The sequence below is a fragment of the Carcharodon carcharias genome, chromosome 9 (genome assembly GCF_017639515.1).
Source record: "Carcharodon carcharias isolate sCarCar2 chromosome 9, sCarCar2.pri, whole genome shotgun sequence".
In the NCBI taxonomy this organism is placed as follows: domain Eukaryota; kingdom Metazoa; phylum Chordata; class Chondrichthyes; order Lamniformes; family Lamnidae; genus Carcharodon; species Carcharodon carcharias.
The window spans coordinates 49,011,505-49,036,028 of record NC_054475.1 but is presented as its reverse complement, the minus strand read 5'-3'; the positions used below and the strand labels follow the sequence as shown (position 1 = coordinate 49,036,028).

Here is a 24,524-nt window from a genome sequence, read left to right as displayed (position 1 = left end):
ACCCTCCACCAGCGTAGACACACACACCTCAGTAGAAACTATCTTTAGAATAGCCTCGGGATCACAATCTGGAAGTTCCCCTCCAAGTCACTCACCATCCTGACTTTGAAATATATCACCGTTCCTTCACTGTCGTTGGGTTAAAATCCTGGAACACCCTTTCCTGTGGGTTTACCTACACCACATGGACAGCAACGATTCAAGAAAACAGCTCACCACCACCTTCTCAAGGGCAACTAGGGATGGGCAATAAATGCTGGCCCAGCCAGTGAAGCCCGCATCCCGTGAATGAATTTTTAAAAAATCTGGCAGATGTGACCGACCAGTGCTCTAGACATGCGCTGTCTTTGGTGACACTGGTTCTCGGTCATCTCCAGGAATGAAAGGCAGCATCTATAGACCCTGGGAGTTGCTAAGCGCCAACCAGCGATGGCTCACTGTGGCTTTCCGGCAGCATGTGCGGAAGCCCCAGTCACCCCTTCTTCCAGAGGGTGCTTCTCCTCCCTCTGCACAGCCAGGCATCTCTGTCATACTCTCCTTCGTTATCTTTGCTCTGTGTAAGCCACGAGGCATACAGCTAGTTCACCGGGCTCCATGATCCTGATGTACTCCTCCTGCCGGATTAAAAGGAGAGACACGTGGGTTAGCACAGGTATACTAAGGACCTACCTGGTTAAGTGTGAAGGCTCCTTAACACATTGCGGAGAGTGCTGGCCACCACTTGGATGACCATAGATTAGTGTGCTACATAGCTGCCCGATACCCCACCACCTCCGCCCCACTCCACCCGACTGATTGGCAGCAGCTTTGCCTATTGGACTGCATGCTGTGCTCTCAGTTCAGGTGCAGGCATTCTCCTAACCCACACTGCAAGGCTGAACTTCCACATCATGGAAACTGGTCCAAACTGGGATGATGACACTGCTGCCACACCCCAAATTGTCCCCCATCCCCCAACACCCCCATGCCTTCAGCCTATCCTCTCCAGCCCCAAAACTGCCCCCACCCCACAAACCTATCCCCTCCACCCCCACAATGGCCCCCATCTTCCAAACTGTACACCCCACATCCCCAACGCCCCTATCCCTCCAACGTATCGCCCCCACCCAGCCAACACCCCCAGCCCTCCAACCTATCCACTCCCCCAACAGCCCCACTCCTCCAACCTATGTGCACCCCGACAAACCTCCAAGCTTTCCCACCTGCTGTCCCAACACCCCCTCCCCTCCAACCTATCCCCCCATCCACCAACACCGCCACCCCTCCAACCAGCCCTCTTCCCCCAACACCCACACCCCTCCAACAAATCACCCTCACCCCCAAACACTCCCACCACCATGACCTATCCCACCCACTGCCCCAATCATACCCCCCCACCCCTCCCAAAGCCCCAACTCCACAACCTCTCCCCCCACGCACTCAAAGGCCCCACTCCACGAACCTCACCCCCACCAATGACACCACCCCCCAACTTATTTCCCCCACCACCCCAACGCCCTGAGCTCTCCAACACATACCCCTCCAAACCCCAATTGCCCCATACCTCCAACCTATCCACCCCACATCTCCAATGCTCCCACCCCTCCAACCTATTCTTCCCAACCCCCCAATGCCCCCAACCCTCTAAACCATCCACCCCACTCCCCAAAGCCTCATCCCTCCAACCAATGCCCCCCACCTGCACAACACACCCACCCCTCCAACACATGCCCCCACCTCCCTAAGCCCCCACCCTCCAATCTATACCCCTACCCTGCCAAACGCCCTCACTGCCATGAAGCTATTAATGTACATAATGTTCTCAGAAATTGATACAGTGAAAATTTACATTCAAAGAAAAGTGCTGGGTATATCAGAAGGGAGTTTTGTGTGTGCAGGGCAGAGGTATGTAACATCAAAGCAGCTGTAAGTCTACAACTGTCTGCAAAGGAACCAACATGAAAGGAAACTCATTTTGAATTTGTAGGGTGAAAATGCTTTGCCTGGTCTCGGCTTGAAATCTATGGGTTGTTGTTGCCTTCGTGGAGATCAGTTTGGGAATTTGTTCAAAAGTTATGATAGTAGTAATCTGTAGCCATGTGCATATGTTTAACTCGTGTAAATTAGTAAATGTCTCATGTAGTTTGATCTAAAAACCTCTCAAGAACTTGTGCTCATATTCCTGAATTTATTGCTTTAACTCAAAAGATACCGCTTGAAATTATAGGTTATGACAGTTGTTTAAAGTTTCCCTCTGGGATTTTAAATAACGGCCTATAACAGCCGCACCCCTCCAACTTGCCCATGCCCCCCCAATGCCTCCCCCAAAAGCTAACACTCCCACCCCCCAACACCCCCGAAACTATTCCCGCCACCCAACCTATCCCCCGCACTCACAACTCCCCCCGCCCCCCAAACCTATACCCCCATCCTACCAACATTCCACTCACTCCCCAACGCCCCCCCAGCTTGCCTCCTGAACCTATTCCCCCCAATCTCCGACACCGCAACCTATCCCCCGCTCCCCCAATGACCCTCCAAACCTATTCCTCAATGACCCCCGCAACGCATCACCCCGCCCCCTCCAACGACCCCTCCAACCTATCCCCATCCGCCCACCCCAACACACCCCAAACCTATACACTTGCCCCCAACCCCTAACCTCGCCCCCCCAACCTCGCCCCCCCAACCTCGTCCTCCCAACCAACCCTACAACCTCACCTCCCCAACCACCCCCTCAACCTCGCCCCCCAACCACCCCTCAACCTTGCTCCCCCAACCACCCCCCAACCTCACCCTCCCCAACTAACCCTATAACCTCGCTTCCCCCCAACCTCACCCTCCCCAACTAACCCTGCAACCTCACCCCCCAACCTCGCTCTCCCCCAACCATCCCCTAACCTCACCCCCCCCAACATCCCCCAACCTTGCTCCAACCATCCCCCAACCTTGCTCCCCCAACCACCCAACCTCACTCCCCCCAACCACCCCCAACCTCGCTCCCCCACAAACCATCCCCCAACCTCGCCCCCCTCAACCACCCCCCAACCTCGCCCTTCCCAACCAACCCCAACCTCGCACCCCCAACCACCCCCACAACCTCGACCCCAACCTCACCCCTCCAACCACCCCCCTAACCTCACCCTCCCCAGCCAACCCTACAACCATGCCCCCCCAACCGCCCCCATCTATCCCCCTGCCCCCAACAATGCCCCACAACCTATCCTCTGTTCCCTCAATGCCCTCAAGCTATCCCCCGCACCAACAGCCCCCCCAACCTATGCCCCCAACTTATCCATCTAACACCCCTTCAACCGATCCCCCCAATGCCCACAACCCATTCCCCTGCCCCCCAGCGCCATCCCCAACACACTCCCAACCTATGCCCTCATGCCAACAGCCGCCCAACACCATCCCCCTATCCCAATGCCCCCCAACCTATCCCACCGTCCAGCCAACACCCTTCCCATGCCCCTGCCAACCCCGAACCCCTCCCCCAGCACCTATCCCCCCCATGCCTAACCCCCCACAACCCCCCTCACAGATCATTCTGGCTTCAACTATATCGCTGTTCCTTCACTGTCGCTGGGTCAAAACCCTGGAACTCCCTCCCTAAAGCACTGCGGATGTAACTACAACACATGCACTGCAACGGTTCGAGAAGGCAGCTCACCACCACCTTCTCAAGGACAATTAGGGATATGCTGGATTTGCCAGCGACACTCTCATCCTTTTATCTTTCTGCTCTTTCCTTGATGCATGGGGTCAGAAAAGTGCTGGTTGATCATCCTTCATATTAACCATAATTTTTTTTTGGATTTGGCAGGTGGTTTTACAGCTGGAATCCCTTCCTGCTGCTAGCCCTCCCCAATTATCAGGGCTAGGCATCAGCACCGAGATGTGTTGGCTTGTCTGCATCAGTACCTGTTTTAACAGACACATCCCATGAATGAGCATGTTTAAAAATGCTCAATCCTTTCATTTTTATCCCCTCCCTCTCTAGTAATGGTTTAACTTTGAAGTGTTTTGGATTAACCAATTCAATTCCACTTGGTATCATATAGTTCTCTACAGTTTCCTCTCATTTGCTTGCTTTTAAGGTTGAAGGTTGTGAGTTTTCTAACTTTTTCCCAAAACTTATTCCACTGACACGAATGTCATAATTTTCAGGGGCAGCTTTGTATGAGAAATGAAGTACAGGTTTCTCAAATGTCGTACAGGTATTAACTTCAGAAGAACTTTTCAATTTTCTTCTACTGGTTGCAACCCAACTCCCAGGCTGATTGACAAGATGAGTGCCCATTGGGTGACAAAGCCCATGGCACAAGGCTGCAGGTGGGGAGCAAGGAGGGAGGCAGAACTCTGGATCCACAAGGGGGCAGATGTGGCTAGAGGAGAGATGGGGTGGGGAGGGAATGAAGAGTGGCGGGGTGGTGAGATCATAGTATGGGGCAAGAGATGGTGGGTTGGAGATCACAAAAAGTGTATAGATCGTGGAGTGTAGGGGAGGAAATTAGGGAGTCACCGATCATGGGGCTAGAAACAGGTAAGCTCATTGGACTGAAGGAAACACTCCTGCTCCTCCTGGCCCACAAGCAGTTGTTTAGATTATACATGGGTATAGATTCATTAACAACTACTCTCGGTTTCCTGTCAGTCAGCTAACTCCATATCCATGTTGCTACCTTCCCGTTTATTCCATGAGTTAGAACTTTGTTCGTCAGTTGTGTGGCATTGTAGCAAAATGCCTTTGGAAGTCCATGTATGCCACATCAACTACATTACCCTCATCAACTCTGTTATCTCTTCAAATTCTACAGAAAATTAAACATGATTTTTTTTCTTAAATCTATGGTGGCTTTCTTTAATTAACCGTATTTATCCTTCTATTAATTTCACCCCAAATTAATGTTTCCATAAGTTTCCCCATTAAAAGTTAAACTGACTGGCCTGTAGTTGCTGGGCTTAGCAATAGACCCCTTTTTCAACAAGGGTGTGAAGTTTGCAATTCTCTAGTCCTCTGGAATCACCTGAGTGTAAGGAAGACTGAAATATTATGGCCAGTGTCTCTGCAATTTCCACTCTCACTTCCCCCCCATTTCCTTGGGTGCATCTCATCCAGTCCTGGTGCCTTATCACTAAGTACAGACAGCCTATCCTTATCAATTTTAAGCCCTTCTAGTGTCTGAATAGCCTCCATTTTCACCATGGCCTGGGTAGCACCTTCTTCCTTGGTACAGATGCAAAATATTCCTTTAACACCTCGGCCTCTTTGTGTAAACCCTCATTTCGGTTCCGCTCCTCCTTTTACCACTCTTTTATTATTTAAATGCTTATCGAAGGCTTTGGGATTTCCGGCTATGTTGGCTGCCAGTCTCTTTTCATACTCCTGTTGGAGCTGGTCTTTGCTTTGCACAAATGTTGATTGCCACTTATCAGCTCAAGCTTGAATGTTGTCCAAATTAAGTAGCATATGGGCATGGGCTGCTTCATTATCAGAAGTTTGATTGAAACAGAATGCTGTGTAATTATCGGTGAACATCCCCATTTCTGACCTTGCAACACAGGGAAGGTCATTGATAAAGCAGCTGAAAATGGTTGGACTTGGGATACTGGCCTGAGGCACTGCTTATATTCTTATCGGAAACATACTTTTCTTCAGTTCATTCATGAAACATGAACATTGCTAGCAAATCCAACATTTATTGCCTATCCTCAGTTGCCCTTAAAGGTAGTGGTGCACTACCTTCATGAATGCAAGCAAGTGGTTTGCTAGGCCATTTAAAAAAGTTAAGAGTCAACTACATTACTGTGGGTCTGGACTCAAGGCCAGATTGGGAAAGGAAAAGATTTCCTTTCTTAATGGAGATCAGCTCCTACAGCCTTGCATTGACGTTCAGGATTAGGAGATTACAACAAAGACTAAGCTAAGGGCATCCACATGCCAAATGAGTTACGGCATAGTAGCTACTGGTTATAATTTACAGCAAAAGTAGTTTCTGAATGGTTAAAATGCCACTTTTGAGGAGGAAGCTGAAAAAGAACAGGAAGATTCCTTTGAAGCAGAAATAAATTTGCAACCGAGCATGTTTAAGCACTGTCAAGCATGGATCAGAGCAATAGAAACTAGGAAGTTCCCACGTTTAACCTGTGATCTGTGCTGAATTAACTGATCTTAGCCAATGATGGAGTGCTACACTGGTCTGTGCTCCTGAGTGAGGAAAGTCAGGCAGATTTCCAAACTCTGGCCCTCGAGATTCCTGTTCAAAAGCATTCATATGGACATCAGGTAAGGACAGGGTCATGCTCAGATGTGATACTGTACCATCTTCACCTCCATGTTCAAAAAGTGGAAACATAATAAAAGAGACAGTAACAGCATACCAAGTTGGTTGAATGACAGGAAACAAGTGGTGCAAGGTTGTTTTTCTGACAGGAGGAAAGTATATAGTTGGGTTCTGTAGGGGTAATTAGGACCACTGCTTTTTCTTGATCTATGTCAATGACTTAGATTTGGGTGTGCCGGGCACAATTTCAAAATTTGTGAACTTCAGTATGAATAGTGATAGACTTCGAGGGAGCATAGGCAAGCTGGTGGAATGGGAGGACAGGTGGCAGATCAAATTCAATGCAGGGGGATGTGATGTGTTTCAGTAGGAAGAATAAAGAGAGGCAATATAAAGGATACAATTCAAATGGGGGTACAGGAGCAGAGGGACTTTGGCGGTGGGGGGGGGTTGTTATATGTACACAAATCGTTGAAGGTGGCAGGACAGATTGATAAAGTGGTTAACAAGGCATACAGGCTTTATACATAGAGGAAGAGAGTTTAAAAACAAGGGAGTTATGATAAAAATCTATAAAACACTGGTTCGGCCTCAACTGGAATATTGTGTCCAATGCTGGGCACCACGCTTTAGAAAGCATGTGAAGACATTAGAAATGGTGCAAAAAAGATTTGAGGATGCTTCTGTGTATGAGGGATTTCAGTTAGGTAGATAAATTGACAAAGCTGGTTTTCTTCAGAGGTTGAGAGGAGATTTGGTAAAGGTGTTCAAAATCATGAAATGTCTGGCCAGATTAGATCAGGAGAAACTGTTCCCATTGGCAGAAAAGGGTTAGAATCAGAGGACATTGATTTAAGGCACTTAAGAACCAGAGAGAAGTGGTTAGGATCTGTAAAGTGCTACCTGAGAGTGTGGTGGAGGCAGATTCAATTTTGGATTTCAAAAAGAAAATTGGAGAAGTATCTGGAGAAAAAAGCAGCACAGCTACAGGGAAAAGAAAGAGTGAGACTAGCTGAGGAGTTCTAACAGAGAGCTGGCACAGACATGACAGATTGAATGGTCTCCTCCTATGCTGCAATCATTCTATGATTCCATTTGATTCAGTCCACTGGTAACCAAAGCTAGGCTTAAATGGTAGAGGTGGAAACTGAAGTTGACTGCAATTTTCATCTGACAAATTTTAGTCAGGTTTCTTTCTCTGGAAATTTTACCTGGAACGTGTGAACTCCAGAAGACAAATGTTATGCACTGAAAATCTGAAAAAGCCAGTGGTTCATATGGCAAGCTTTTGTAAAACAGCTGGATTCTATGAATTTAGATAAAATGATGCAAGCACAAAATACACAAATGTAGCCCATTTTATTGGTAACGCAATGCATTTTTAACATATGTAGAAAATACTTCAATCAGAAGACAAGCTACTTTGGAAACCAAAGACAATATAACAGTGAATTACAAGATAAAACAGTTTCATCACAATGGACCCCTTTTTCCCAGTTTAAAGTTAGTATTATGAACTTTTTTTTAAATAACTATAATCTCTTTATCATTTGTTAAATTTATTATTTTACAATAACCTCTACAGTTTAACTGCCAGACTACCATAGAAAAATCAATAATTTCTATGAGCTGCCTACACATTACATGTGATAATCACATAGCTATATCAAAAAGTAAGAAACCGCAGTTCATACAAGAACTAGAGTAGCAAATAACATTATACAAACCAGTCAAATAACCTATTATAGCAATATCAATGATACAAGCCAAGTATGCTACTAACAATTGTTGCATTCGCTACAATCATACTATTAAAAAAAACACTAAAATTCACCCACATATGATTAGCATTAGTAAATGCAGACACATACAGCAAAATAATGAGAACATGCTCCAGCCAACAGTAAATAATGACACACCCATATGTAATCATATATAAGTCAACCCTATAAATATATACTGTTTATATAGATTTTAAAGAGACAGTGCTTTTGCAGCCCTACACAGGTTATGTGAAACAAAAAAATCCTGGAAAATTTTGTTTGAATCAGTGCAGCAACCTTCAATTCCTCGAAATGCTCAGTAGAGCTTAAATCAAAGTTGTTACAATGATTTTTAAAAAAAGAAAAATCAATGTTTGGCTGCATAATTAGCTTGAAATTATCCATGATTAGTCACATTCTAAATTCCAATCCCTCCATCCTCCCCTCCAAAAATAGCAAACAAGCTGTATTTATATTCAAAGGTGGCTGTGACTTGAATTGTTAGATGCCGCTTAGATCCCAAGTCAATTGTTTTAAATACAACCAGTGTGGACCTTGGACTATCTCTTTAAATGTACATTTTAGATACTAAATGACTTACACAGGATACAGATGGTTTCCTTACAAAACATTGACAAAAAATTTGTTACAAAGTAGTACATAAAGGTGCGAGGACACTGGCAAGTTTACCTACAGATCTGTTTGACCTGTTTCTAAAGTCAAAACCAGTGTTGTTCCTTGGGCAAATGTGTTCATAAATAAAAATAAAGTTCCAAAATTTTGCATTTTGCTCCTTCCCACAAGAAAATCCCACAGAAATTTACTATCCCAAAAGCAGGTTTGGCGACAAGAATCCAGAACTGGGCAGAAATCTAACATGGTGAGAGTCTCCAATGGCAGCATTTGATAATAATGAGACAGTAGAAACTCAACCCGTCATTAGTACTTTCCTTGCTGCTAATTGGGGCCACTCCATGGAAATGGAGCACCCCAGTTTGTGGACAGGATAAAAGACAATGTGCATCTCATTCTGTAGCAAGCGTATTTCCCAATGGCAGGATATGGAACAGTATTTGACAGCAAAGATTACATAGTGCTCATCTGTAGTTTTTAAGACTTACTTTTCTTTAATCTCTCGAGTATGACTTAGTTTTTTAAAAAAATGTTCCATTTCACGAGGTCAAACTTATCAAAATGCACTTCACTGCACCAGTAAGATACAGGTATAATACAGCAGGATTATGAAATGCCACATCATGACAGCACTTTGCACAGTCTTGGTAGATGTAAAAGTGGATCATTTGGCTCAGTAGAAATTCAATACAAAGTTACAGGGTGTCAATATATCCTCTCTCTGTATTCTAGATGCTGCACCATCCAGAGAGGACAGGGCAGGGGAAGAAGGGATACAGGAGATTATAGATTTGAGAGATTGGTCAAAATTAATCTGACAAAGCAGTCAAATTTAGCCTCTGCAAAATATTTTTAAAGAATTACCAGAGTTTTGAGCACCACTTTACCTTCCCATAAGTGAATCACATTTACCTACTCAATGCACTAAAACTTTGCTGTGCAGATTTTGCTGGCCTTTGGAGCTCTCTCCACCTCGCTTAAGATGTGTGCCCACATACTAAAACCAAATATAAAACAGGATTCACACAAATATTGTGCTCAGATCAGAGAGAACAATATTCTTTTTAAAATCTAATTAGTCTATCCTCATACCTCAGTTTGCATTATACAAACCCGGCTTGTGGGACTCGGCTAGAAAGCACGTCTCAATATTCTTGATATCTGAAAGGTCCAGAAGGTGGAGCGCTCTAAAAATGCTATACAAATAGTTAACCTGGTTACAGAAGCATTGGTGGAATGTTTGTTTCATGTTAGAATTAAAAAAAAAAATCTGAACCAGCAGGCTAGTATATTTCTGCAAACCCTCACATTTCTACCAGTTTATCATTTTATAATGCTGGTATTGCGTGTGACAAATTCTAATGTAGAACTGTGCTCTCCAAACGTACACAAAGGACTAAAGCCTTTCCTACAGAAACACCCACAAAACACCACCATCTCCCGTTCAACCTTGAAACAAGATAGGTTTTGCAACACCAGAGGTATTCGACATAGGCATTTTCTAAAAACCATTTCTCTGGGAGATTGCCAGGCACACATCAACTCCTTGCAACCTAATGAAGTCAGGGCATGAAATAAGACAGTAAGAAAGAAAGCAAAAAAAAAATGGCTTTCATAAACACTTTCAACAGCATATAAGGGAAGTAGTGTATGTAGTACTTTCCTTTCAAATACAGAGTGGAGCACTGAGCAGCTATTTGCAAACAAGAATGTTAGCTTGTTGGAATGAATAGCAGAATTTTTTTTTTAAAGTTGTACATTAAGATTAGCAAATACTTGCATATCTGTTAAGCAATACCACTTATTCCATGCCCTGTAAATGAGGCAGAATAAATAGGCTTTTCTTTGGTGTGATGAATATGTGCTTTACAGGCAGTTTGCCTGTGTGAAGCCAAAATCTGGGTAGTCACCTTTCAAAGGGTTTACTCAGAACAGCATCCCACTGCCACAAAGAATGTTAGCATCCATAAACTAGTGAAAAATAAAGTTTAAAAAAATTACACATCTAGAAGAACCACAACCACCTAAAGCTAATTGCACATAATTTTCCTTGTCCAAAAATTTATTAAACAAACCAAAATACTGCACTACACTCACATAAGTACGATATGCTCAGTCATACCATTGTGACTTAATCAGTTAAAAATCAAAAGGAACTGAAGTTCAGAAGACAGTACATGGATACATGCATTTTCACATTCTAAGTAGCTTGCTGCATTAAAAAGGAGCATAGTTATATGTGCCAAATGAAAAAAATTAAAAACTTCAAAAGAGAAACAAGAATACTGTTTCAAATTCCATCTCCCTTTCTTAAACTAAAACAAACTTCAATTAAAATACTCAACTGATTTATTTTATAAAAACACCAACTTAAATGATTTAAAATCTGTTTCAATAGCACAATACCCTTTCCTGTGCTACCCTCCCACCACTTTGTTTTGTACTCCCAAGAGGCCTTCCATGCACACACAAGTCCAAATGATCTAACTGTAACAAGTTGGGATTCTCTAAAGCACAGTGTAAAAGTTTTAATTTAACGTACTATGTAAAAATCTGTTAAGGCACTAACTAGGGGAAAGAACTCATCAAATAAACCCCCACAACATTCACACCTGTGCAAAAACTGAGCCAAAGAATTACTCCCATCCAGAACACACAGATGATGCCTGTTCTGCAACCACTTCCTTTCAAACACAATTACTTTTTCATCAGTGCTACAATATTTAATAAAGTTCCAAAATGTATCTAAAGACATTGCATGTACATTCCAACATGTTCCAACTTAATTTCTCTTAAAATGACAGGTACATAAAAAAATCCTTCTGGGTGATCATGGAACTAAATCTTGAGTTATTAGAAATACAGAATTCAAGTATCATAATTTACATTTTCCATCAAAGACTGCTGTAGCTAGTTCTGTTGGAAGTTAGAAGAATCACATGTCTGGTTTCTGCAGCTCTGATGCTAAAGCTTTATTAGTTGCTGGAATTAATCTAACTAGACCTATACATAAATAGGATATTATAGCAGTGATGTCACTGCATATTCCACAAGCACAACTGAACAAACATCTCAATGCCACAGGCATTGGTGATTGAAAGTCCTTACAGTCAGCTGATGAGTAACACACCTTCAATCCTGCATGACACACTAAGGGAGTTAACATATTGGGCAGGAGAGAGGTCAAAATGGTTCTGGAACATGATGTGGGATGTGATGATACAAATTTAGGGTGTGCGCATGCATATAGTTATTTTCAGATACGTAAATCAGCACTGTTGATGCCAAAATGAAAGCTACGCAGCACACAAGGGTTCTAGCAGTGATGCAGATGCCAGAATACACCACTTCAATACATGTATTCAGAGCAATGGCACAGTGTGTGCTGTACAATTAAAATACACACCTGTTCTCCACAGGATTAAAGCATGAGTGATTTGGAATAGTTCTCAATTTTTCATAATACAGCAGTGGCCATTTCTTTCACCCTATTTTCCAACTACAAGATATGCTTCCTGAATTCATTTTAAATGAGCTGTACATCCTAAGTAAGTCATTGAGAGCTCAACAGCTCTTGACTAACAATGATGATGATATGGGCAAGTGAAGTTTACAGAAGCAACTGGTTAAAATATGCTCACTGAAACAGTGATTAAATGGCTCTTAAGCCTGTAGCTTTAAATAAAGCTCACTAATCCTGTATGGACGGCAGCTCCATCACTATATCACAGCTGACTGAAATGTTCAAAGGAATCATTTCTTACAAGAGCAGGTCGATCCAGTTTTCATACTTAATTACATATTGTACTGCTCAGAAACCAATACTTTATGAAATCCCGATTAATACAAAATTAATGTTGCGACAATACTCTAAAAACGTGACATTCCAAACTATTTTATACATCATTCAAAAAATGTCATTCTTCCTTACTTTTGAAGCCCTTTTACAAATGCTCCAAAATACATTAAAACAGTGGTATGCTTAAAGATGTCCATTGATGTGTTATGCAAGTCAGGATTAGTTTAGGCTTCAACATTCCAATCAAACCAAACAGGGCATCTACTACTTCCCATTTTATTATGTAATAGGCCTAGAAAAAACGCATTATTTGAACTTCCTATTAATAGTATTAACACTTTCAGCAGCATAAACCCATTTCAAGTAGCAGATTCATCAGTGTGTTCAGGCAAAGAGCTGGCAAAAGTAAAGCAACAGTACATTTAAAAACAAACAGCAATTCTGTTGGTTCTGAAAATTCTCAAATCATTGTAAAATATATTTAAAATGTGGTCTATTTCCAATATCCTTTTTTTTTAAAAAAGGGTTAAAAACCAAGTCTCCTCACTGCTGGATGTTCTGCAGACATGTGACCCAGTTCAGAAGCAAAACATGACACCACAGAAGAGTCCTGTCTAATGGAACGAAGCGCACTCCTCCTTCATACAAAACTGGATTAGTCTAGATCTCATACAGTAGCACAGCACATTTGCAAATAAGAGAGCTACAGATAAGAATACTGATTTATTTTAGTGGGACTGAGTGGGTAGCCAGCATAAAGAGTAGGCGCCCTGGAAGCATTAATGTATGATTGGGTGGCAAACGGATGCTGGTACTGGCTGGGAGCAACACTGGCAGACGGCAGAAGGCTAGGGCCCATGCTGACTGGGACCTGTTGGAGGAGACTGGTTGGATGTGCTGCGTATGTGGCTTGTTGCATGGCATGTCTGGAGGAGCTTTGTTGGTTCAGAAGATGGGCCATGGAACTGGAGGTTGCCAAGGCAGCAGCAGTTGGTGTGTAGGCATACATGTGGGGTTGTCCTGAAAGGTGCGTAGGGGCTGACACTGCTGTCAGGTGGGGATGAACACCCGGATGAGTGGGACTGTTATGCTGGAAAGAGTAGGGAGGCTGAGCAAGGGTTGGTGTCACATAGGCCTGTTGCCTGCGGGGAGCAGGATTTACACTTCGCTCTTGAGAAACAGATTGTTGGGCCTAAAGGGGAAAAGAAAAGAAATTGATTATAACCTTTAAAGCTAAAATTTTCCTTTTAAACATGTTATAACTCCATTACCTAAAGTGGCCTTCTGAAAAAGTAGCAGACATCCTAGGTGCCTTTGGAATATCATGACAATTTTTTCAAATTCTGGGTAGTGTCAACAACCAACTAACTTGAAAATAGAGTAACACAGATCATTTGGTACTGAAGTTCTGACAATATTTTCACAGGCTTTATAATCAGTTCTGTTGGAAGTTAAAAGAGTCACACGTCTGGTTTCTGCAGCTCTGATGCCAAAGCTGACCATTTTGTAGTCATGCATTTTAATGGGTGGAAAATTGCAGGCTGCAGAAAAGTCACAGCTAGTGTTTCCAAATCCTACAATCAATCAGTGGATTTTCTAGCATCTAAAGCATCATTATGCCAGGTTTTTTTTCTGCAATTGAACTGATTCCAAGAATCTCTCTGAACTATTGGGTACTTCTGGTCAGCAAGTCAGCCAACTAATAATAGGGCTATACTAATGTATTTACAGAGTCAGATTGATTACAATACAGAAGGATATTATTCAGCCCATCAGGTCCATGACAATTCCCTGCAAAGTGGTCCAAACCATTCCATTCCTTGCTTCATCCCCATAGCCCAGTAATTTACTTCCCTCAAATGCTCATCCAATTTCTTTTTGAAATCATTAATCATGTCCGCTTCAACCGCCCTTGCAGACAGGTCATTACCACTTGCTGCATAAAAAAGGTTCTTTCTCACATTCCCCCTGCATCTCTTGTGCAAAACCTTAAATCTTTGTCCCCTATTCCTTGTACCATGAGCTAATGGGAACAGCTTTTCTTCGTCTATCTTATCTAAACTGATCATAAATCTTGCACACATCAATCAAATCTTCTCCCTTCAAATCTCCTTTGCTTCAACAACACCAGCTTCTTGAAACTAACCTTGTAGCTAAAATCCCTCACCCATGGTGAATCTTCTCTACCCTCTCAGGACCTTTGCAACCTTACTAAAGTGTGGCATCCAGAAACTGACATAATACCCTATTATGCCCTAAACAGAGCTTTATGAAGGTTTACCATAACTTTCCTACTTTTGTACTCAATACCTCTATTTATGTAGCCCAAAATCCCTTGTGCTTTGCCAGTTACATTCTCAAGATGCACAGAGAACCAGCCCAAATGGACTGAAAGAATTTAGTTCAATTTATAATATCTAATGTAACTCTAGAGAAGGTAACATACATACCACTGCATTTTTAAAATTAAGTGTACAATTATCTTTCCGAACTACAAATGACTCCCAGTCCTATATAACAACATAGTAGATTTTACAGCTAAGGGGGCATTAAGAGTCACCAATTAGATGAAGGTTCAGTATTACTATGAATTGGTAATAAATGTGGCCTTGTCAATGTGTAAGAGACATAAGTCACCTTCACTAGACTTTACAATTTCACAATTATGTACCACACAGAAATGGCCACTCAGCTCAATAAGTGCTGATGTTCTACATGAGCTTCCTACAACCCTCCCCATCTAACCTCAACATAACCTTCTATTCCTTTCCCCCTTGTGTACTTATCCAGCTTCTCCCTCATTGCATCTATACCATTTGCCTCAACTACCCCTTCTTTGTATCTACCCTATCAAACCCTTTTACAATTTTAAAGACCTCCAACAGGTCATCAACATCTTATGAGGAGAGGTTGAGTCGGTTGGGCCCGAACTCATTGGAGTTTAGAAGAATGAGAGGCGACCTTATTGAAACATAAGATTCTTAGGGGGCTTGACAGGGTAAATGCTGAGAGGTTGTTTCCCCTTGTGGGAGAGTCCACGATCAGAGGGCACAATCTAAGAGTAAGGGGGCACCCACTTAAAACAGAGATGAGGAAGAATTTCTTCTATCAGAGGGTAGTCAATCTGTGGAATTCTTTACTGCAGAGGGCTGTAGGGGCTGGGTCGTTAAGTATATTCAAGGCTGCGATAGATTTTTAACCAGTAATCGAATCAAGGGTTATGGGGGAAAAGGCAGGAAAGTGGAGTTGAAGATTATCAGATCAACCACGATCTCAATGAATGGTGGAGTAGACTCTATGGGCCGAATGGCCTACTTTGGCTCCCATGTCTTATGGTCGTATCCCTCAGTCTTCTCTATTCTAGAGAAAAGAGCCCCAGTTTCAATCTTTCCTGATGGTTTTGATCTTTAGATTCCGATCTTTCCTTAGTTCTGGTATCATTGCAGAAAGCGGGGAGGCGGTGGCAGAATGTTATTGTCGCTGGACTAGCAATCCAGAGACCCAGGGTGATTCTCTGGGGACCCAGGTTCAAATCCACCATGGCAGGTGGTGAAAACTGAATTCAATAAAAATCTGGAATTAAAAGTCTAATGATGACCATGAAACCATTGCCAATCATTAAAAACCCATCTGGTTCACTAATGCCTTCGAGGGAAGGAAATCAGCTGTCCTTGCCTGGTCCTGCCTACATGCGAGTCCAGTTCCACAGAAGTGAGGTTGACTCTTAACTGCCCGCTGAAATGGCCTAGCAAACCACTCAGTTGTATCAATCCGCTAAAAAGTCTAAAAGGAATGGAATCACCTGGCAATGGCAGACTCAGCCCTGTCGACCCTGCAAAGTCCTCCTTACTAACATCTGGTGCCAAAATTGGGAGAGCTGTCTCTCAGACTAGTCAAGCAACAGCCTGACAGTCATACCCACGGAAATTTACCTTACAGATAATGGCCTAGACACCATCACCACACCCCTGGGTATGTCGTGTCCCACTGGCAGGACAGACCCAGCAGAGGTGGCGGCACAGTGGTATACAGTCGGGAGGGAGTTCCCTTGGGAGCCCTCAACCTCGACTCCAGACGCCACGACATCTCATGGCATCAGGTCAAACATGGACAAGGAAAACTCCTGTTGATTACCACGTACTGCCCCCCTCAGCTGATGAATCAGTACTCCATGTTGACAACCACTTGGAGGAAACACTGAAGGTGGCAAGGGCACAGAATGTGCTCTGGGTGGGGTCTTCAATAACCATTGCGAAGAGTGGCTCGGTAGCACCACCATCGACTGAGCTGGCTGAGTCCTAGAAGACAGTTGCTGGACTGGGTCTGTGGCAGACGGTGAGGGAATCAACAAGAGGGAACAACATATCTGAATTTATCTTCACCAACCTGCCTGCCGCAGGCACATCTGTCCATGAGAATATTGGTAGAAATGATCACCGCACAGTCCTTGTGGAGATGAAGTCCCATCTTCACACTGAGGACACCCTCCATCCTGTTGTGTGGCACTACCACTGTGCCAAATGGGAAAGATTTTAAACAGGTCTAGAGGTTCAAGACTAGGCAACCATGAGGCACTGTAGGCCATCAGCAGCAGAATTGTACTCGATCACAATCTGTAACCTCATGGCCTGGCATATTTCCCACTCTAACATTACCAATAGGGATCAACCTTGGTTCAATGAAGAGCATAGGAGGGTATGCCAGGAGCAAACCAGGCAAGCCAAAAAATGAGGTGTCAACCTGGGTAAGTTACAAACAGGACTACTTGCATTGCCAAACAGCATAAGCAGCAAGTAATAGACAGAGCTAAGTGATTTCACAACCAATGGATCAAATGAATGCTCTGCAGTCCTGCCACATCCAGTCATCAATGGTGGTGTTCAATTAAATAACTCACTGGAGGAGGGGGCTCCACAAATATCCCCATCCACAATGTTGGATGAACCCAGCATGTTAGTACAAAAAAGGCAAGGCTTAGGCATGCGCAACAATCTTCAGCCAGAAGTGCCAAGTGGATGATCCATCTCAGCCTCCTCCAGAGATCCCAAGCATCAAAGATGCCAGTCTTCAGCCAATTCGATTCACTCCTCACAATATCAAGAAACAGCTCTGGATACTACATGGGCCTTGACAATATTCTGGCAATAGTCATGAAGGCTTGCCACACCCCTAGTCAAGCTGTTCCAGTTAAGTTACACCACTGACATCTGCCCAACAATGTGGAAAATTGCCCAGGTATGTCCAGTACAAAAAAACAGAACAAATACAACCCAGCCAGTCAGTCTACTCTCCATCAATAAAATGATGGAAAGGGTCATCAACAGAATTTGCCTAGCAATAATCTGCTCACTGATGCACAGTTTGGGTTCTGCCAGGGCCACTCAGCTCCTGGCCTCATTACAGCCTTAGTTCAAACATGGGCAAAGATGAGGTTAGAGTGACTGTCCTTGACATCAAGGCAGCATTTGACCAAGTATGGCATCAAACAACGCTGGAAAAAGTGGAATCAATGGTGGAAAACTTTCCACTGGCTGGAGTCATACCAAGCACAAAGGAACGTGGTTGTGGCTGCTGGAGATCAATCACCTCAGTTCCAGGACATCACTGCAGGAGTTTCTCAGGGTTGTGCTCTCGGCCCAACCAGCTTCAGCTGCTTCGTCAATGACCTTCCTTCCATCATAAGGTCAGAAGTGGGGGGTGTTCGCTGATGATTGCACAATGTTCAGCACCATTCGTAGCTCCTTAGATACTAAAGCAGTCCATGTCCAAATGCAGCAAGACCTGGACAATATCCAGGGTTGGGCTGACAAGTGGCAAGTAACATTCGTGCTACACAAGTGCCAGGCAATGACCATCTCCAACAAGAATCTAACCATCACCCCTTGACATTCAATGGCATTATCACTGCTGAATCCTCTATCAACATCCTTGGGGTTACCACTGACCAGAAAATGAACTGGACTAGCCATATAAATACTGTGGCTACAAGAGCAGGTCAGCAGTGAGCAACTCACCTCCTGACTCCCCAAAGCCTGTCCACTATCTACAAAGCACAAGTCAAGAGTGTGATGGAATACTCACCACTTGCCTGGATGAGTGCTGCTCCTATAACACTCAAGAAGCTTGACCATCCTGGAAAATCAGCCTGCTTGACTAGCAGCCCGCCCACAAACATTCACTCCCTCCACCACCAACGCACAGTGGCAGCAGTATGTACCATCTACAAGATGCATCGCAGGAACTCACCAAGGCTCCTTAGACAGCACCCTCCAAACCATGACCACTACCATCTAGAAGGACAAGGGCAGCAGATGCATGGGAACCCCCACCACCTGGAAGTTCCCCTCCAGGCTGCAACATCTGGACTTGGAAATGTATCCCAGTTCCTTCACTGTCACTGGTTCAGAATTCTGCAACTCTCTCCCTAATAGCACTGTGGGTGTACCTACACCCACAGACTGCAGCGGTTCAAGAAAGCAGTTCACCACCATGTTCTCAAGGGCAATTAAGGATGGGCAATAAACGCTGGCCTAGCCAGTGACACCCACATCCCATGAATGAATAAAACAGAACTTTTTGTACCTCTTCCTTTCTATAAGAGGATTGTGGGTGTTCAGTCTTCAAAAAATGCAGTTTAACTGTTCTGAAGAAGTTATATTGGACTTGAAAGGTTAACTGTGTTTCTTTCTCCACAGATGCTGCTCCGTTTTTATTTGGTCTAAGGCCAACAAGTTTGACATGACTTATCTGCTTTTCAATTCTATCCCTCTAACAGTGAACCCCAGTGCTTTGCTTGCTTTTTTAATAGCATTAACCTGTATTGCTATTTTAAGTGATCTGCATATCTGTACCCCACAATCCCTCTGCTCCTCTCCCCCTTTTAAGACATTTATTTTCTGACGAGTACGTGACCTTCCTATGAAAATGTACTGCCTCATACTTAACTATATTGAAGTCCATTTTCAATTTCAAGCTCATTCTGAAAGTTTAGGAATATTTTCCTTTTTTTAAGTTCTCCGTATTAACTAAACCCCCCAATTTGTTAGCGATATTGATGTATAGTAGCCAGTTTCTTAGGTTAAAAAATGCTACATTCAAAAGTATTTAAAGCATGCCGAGGGTCCTTCTGCTCAAAAAACAAAGTTTTAGTGCCTCCATGACAGCTTGCAAACTGGTACAATTAGCAGAAAATCGCTGTGGTAATTATTCTGAATCGGCACAGCGCCAGCTTCTTGCAAGACATTCTTTTAAACTAGCACTAAAGATTTTTGAAATTGGAGTTATGCTGAATGCAATCTGCATTTAAAACTGAGATCTCTTGCATGGTCATCGGAATGCTTTGAAATTCCATTACTGACTAGAGTTTAAATTGTTTATACAAATGGTTCCAGCACTGATCCTTGTAGAGAACCACTTCCCATCATTTACCAATCTGAACAACTACTTTTAATCCCTAATCTCTGTTTACTGCTTTGTAGCCAGCTTTCTATCCATTCTACTATTTAACTCCTGATTCCACATGTTATATAACCTTAATCATGAACTGACTATGTGGTCTCTCACCAAAGACTTTTTGGAAATCCAAATATGTGGTAGAGTTTCTGCTTTATGTGCAATAGGTGATCCGGGCAAAAAGTGCGCTAGTTTTGAGATGTGCTTTTCCCCCCTCAGGTTTCCGCTCAAACTCATTTGCCTATCACAGAATACAACATCTACTGTGAAACAACGCAATCAAGCAGCATTTTAGAATGCAATATTTTTGAACTTAAGAAAAGTTGCTTAAAAAATTCCATGATATATTTAAGTGCGGTAATTTGGTGCAGCTTGATTAATGAAATTGAAAATGGCTTTATCACAAATAAATCGGCTTTTTAATCAGTGTTTCACATCTGTTGTAAACCAATTTAAATCACTGAAAATTACTAAAAAAAATATACAGGACAATTTGTTGGTTACATTTAGGCACAATAATTGGTCAGTTTCTTGTTAAGTTTCAAAAAGAATAATATTCGAAAGCTTTTAAATTTGTGCCTATTAAGGCCCTTCACCCAAAAAAGAGCGATACATTTTTAAGTATCGCCTTAAAGGCTTGCAAATGGGTGTAATTAGCAGGAAGTCACAATTGGGCCAGCTTTTAGTGGAGACATTTTTAAAGCTAGCTCAAAAGATTGCAGAAACTAGAGTTGTTCTGAATGTAATTAGCACAAGTTCCACAATCTTTTGCACTGCTTTTGCTGATTTTGGGGAAATTGTGCCAAAAACACCAGCACAACCTAGCAGAAACTCCAGGCCTTTATATCCAGTGCATTACCCTTACCTAAAAATGTCTTCAAAAGATTCAATATGTCTTGGACAAGCATGACCTTCAGTTTTGGAATCCATACTGAGTATTCTATTACATTTTCAATTTCTAGATGCTTTTATATCACATCTTATGAGTAAGCATTCTGTTACTTTTCCAACTACCAATATTATGTAAATTGGTCTAGAGTCCCTTGGGCTTCCTCTATCCCTTTTATTACATATAGGAATCACGTTAGTTAACCACTAGTCCTCTGGGACTATTCCCTTTTCCAATTAATTTTTATACATATGTGTCCCAACTTCTTTTAATATGTGTAGATGCAATCCATCTGAATCAAGGGTTTTATCCTCTCAAGGCTAATTAATGTATTATCTTTCTCCTTTCTATCTTAAATGTCTTATCTTTTTTATTCTCTTCTTTAATGTCTATATCCATCATTTCAGTTTCTCCAGTAAAGACTAGGGCAAAGTAATTAATTAATTTTTCTGCCTATTCGTTGTAATTACCTGCAAGTTTATCATGTGTATTCATTTTATCCTGATTTTTTTCTTGCGTTATTTGACAGCCTGTAAAATAAATTACTAATTTTTATATTCCTTGACAAGTTAATTTTTAGTCTCGCTTTGCTTCCCTAATTGCTTTTTAAGGCTTCTTTCCAATTTGCTTTGTATTTGCTTTTGTCATCTCTTTTTATGTCTATGTACTTATTGTATGTCTTTTACTTTAATTTCAATTTTGTCCTTAATTCTTTATTCACCTCTGGTGTGTCATTACTGGCTAGTTTGTTCTTGTTTTTAGTGGCATATATTTCTCCTCATCTCCACTGATCATTGTTTTAAATGTTTCCCACTGTTGTCCTATTTGTTTATCAGCAATATTCTCTCCAAACTGCACAACAACCTGAAATCTCCTGTGCAAGTCATACAAAAGTTGGCTCCTAAACGTTACTACAAATGTGCAGCCAGTCAAAAAAATTAAAAGGCCCACACACTTAAACAAACCAGTTGCACACTCCAAAAAAAAGAGGACACGCTAGTTAACAGTATTTTTTCTCTTCCCCCCCCCCCCAGTTTATTTACCCTAGTTCCCCTTAAAATCGGTTTTTCTCCCCACAACGTATTACTCTGTCTTACTGATGTCCTGCCTATTATTTTAGACCTTATTATGTTAAAGATTTTTTTTTGTAAAACTGCTTCTCCCTTCAAATAAAAACATGTATTGCTCTTAAAAAAAACTGAAAATCTTACATACCTGACTGAGGTTCAGAGGCTGCCGTTGACGGTACATAGTTGGTGTTGTTGAGCTTGAAGTCTGCCCACTCATAGGCATGCCTGTTTTAGCCTTATAAACATTCGAGAAAAAACCTAAAGGGCACAGGAAATACAAAAGTGAGCAAACAAATCAACACTGAAACCACATGCTGTGTTTCAATCCCTTTCAATAAGAGTAGCAAAAATCAGGCCAGCATGGAAGAGAAAAGGGAAACAAACTTACAACAAGGATCATTCTACACAAACGAGCTTATCTGGATCCCAATTAACCAAATCCAAAGCACCCAACAGGTTTCTGTTCAGTAAGGATAAGTTTCTTATGGTGAGTACAGCTGTCAATTAAACGAATGCAACATCCACTTGGAAATCTTTTCCATCAAATGAACACTGCCGAATCATGCTATTGCTTTCAAAAAGGTCATTTTCAGACCTTTTCCTGTAGAAATTTAGAACCATAGAACATGTGGGAAAAACAATATTTTCTCTTGAATTCCAATTGGTACCTTTGTAATGAGGACAGTTAAAAGGAACCTAAAGGACAGATTGAGAGGAGAGAGATTTAAAGTCTCTTAAATATAAACGTAAAGTGCTGCTATCGAATCGGTACATACAGTGGTACTCGATGTCAGTGTCAGTACATTAATACAAACAGATGCTCACACTTATCTCAGTATGCTTTGAACACTAAACAAGTGCTGGAGCTCACATTTCAACGGTTCACATGGTAATCATTTCCAACTTAAACTAGGTAATGATTACTTCAACAGTATCAGCAGTTGAGGCCACATTTTTAAGGGGAGGGAGACAAAAAAGTCAAGGGGGGGGTCAAAAGAAAGGAATCACAATTTGCACGTTTTAAATATTAAAAAGTTATAATGGAAATATGATCTAATTTGGATGTCCCTTGTGCCTGTTGATTTGAGGAATTTCATAAGACAAAACCAGTTATACATTTAAGGACTTAAATTTTAATTGATGCTGAATAAATTTTAATTGATGCTGAATAAGTTCTGAAGCAAAGATCAAATGACCTAAGGTTACTACAATTTTGCTTTGTTGGAAGCACTTTGGCATACAATTAAATTCCTACCTGACAAACTGTTGCTTTCTCCCAAACTCTCACTGACTTGGGCCTTCAAAGGCTGGACGATGATGGTGCGAGACCCAGAACTATGACAGGCATCCAATGTTCTTTTAGAGACTTCCTGTGTACTGCTGATAACTTGTGTTGCTCGAGGACGTTCACATGGATAGGGGCTGTTACTGTTTGAGGAGTCAGATTCTAAAGAATCGTGGACAGTGACATAACTGATGACATTTGATCTTTGTTTCATACCAGAGCTAAGGAGAAAAAAGGGAAAAAAATGTTTACACTGAGGCAGTCAGGCCATCCCAATACTCCCGAAACTCAATCGCTAGAAATAAATGTTGGAATAGCAACACTTAATATATCTCCATTGTTTTGACTACCACTTTCCCCCTTTTCTGCTCTTGATCAATACCCCTTATTTTGCCATCCTCCTACTAATAACTTTGATAAGTCCTTCTACACAACAAGTTCTATAGAAATACATGGTGGCATTGTTGATTAGTTTGGTCCCAATTTTATAACTTTGATCTGTGCTGAATTATCCAAGACAACCAAGATTCTTCTTGATCACTGACTATTGCTGGGAAGTGTGTGTGTGTGGAAGTCAGACAAGGGCAACATTGAACTCAACTATGATGCCTCTTTTCCCAAGATCAAGAGCTAGCCGACACTATGGGTGGAATTTTCCACTCCAGTTGACAGCGGATGTGTTTGGCAGCGTGAGCAGATAATATGGCGAGGATGGCCAAAGATCAGTTTTATGCTGTTGTTAAATCAGTTTGCGATTGTCCAATCCACCCGTCAACAGCAGGCTGTATTTCCCGCCACCGCATGTTGGGAATCTAATTTCAATATTTAGTACCTCATCCCCACAACGCTGGATCACCCAGGCACGAAGCGGTGGGCACTTGGCCAGCGGCACTTTGCTCAGGACTTGTTTGCCCACCTTGCTTTGGGCAGCACTCACGGTCATCAGTGTCAGGCTTCGCAGGCAGCACCACATCACTTTTAGGGAGGCTCATGGGCAGATCTCTACCTACCAGACCAGCAATAAGGCAAGGGTGGCTTTTCAATGGCTGCAGGACTAGGGCTTGCTTTGTTGGGGGGGGGGGGGGTTGGAGAGAGAGAGAAAGAGACCTCAGGCAGGGAAAGAGGCTGCAGCGTGAAGGACTGCACTGGAGAAAGGGGGGGGGGTTATCCCAGGGTGTGTGTGGGGGCACATTGCAAGTGACCTCAAAATGGTGAGGGCTGGTGAGGCAGTCTCCAGTCTCCAGAGGAGATGAGGCCAGATGGCGATGTGAGGGTGCGTGTGAGACAGTGAGTGGTGATGTCCCTTGAGCTGGATGTGTGTGAGATGCCAGTGAATATGTGATGACCTTGTGAGTGAGAGTTTAGAG

The 24,524-nt window shown here is 42.6% G+C and overlaps 1 protein-coding gene across 11 annotated transcripts in view; it reads right to left on the bottom strand.

Moving 5' to 3' along the window:
- Nucleotides 1–459: 459 nt before the first annotated feature.
- Nucleotides 460–24,524, bottom strand: part of LOC121282636 (homeodomain-interacting protein kinase 1-like) — a 119,689-nt gene continuing 95,624 nt past the window's right edge. For 10 of the 11 annotated variants that reach the window (XM_041196445.1, XM_041196444.1, XM_041196446.1 and 7 more), the window contains 3 exons: nt 23,128–23,378; nt 22,018–22,130; nt 7,607–13,653 (listed from right to left, as the gene is read on the bottom strand). In XM_041196445.1, coding sequence (XP_041052379.1) covers nt 13,165–13,653; nt 22,018–22,130; nt 23,128–23,378 — 853 coding nt within the window. In that variant the 3' untranslated portion in view covers nt 7,607–13,164. Of the gene's footprint in view, nt 615–7,606; nt 13,654–22,017; nt 22,131–23,127; nt 23,379–24,524 lie in introns of those variants that run through there. The other variant, XM_041196449.1, reaches the window with a different exon arrangement.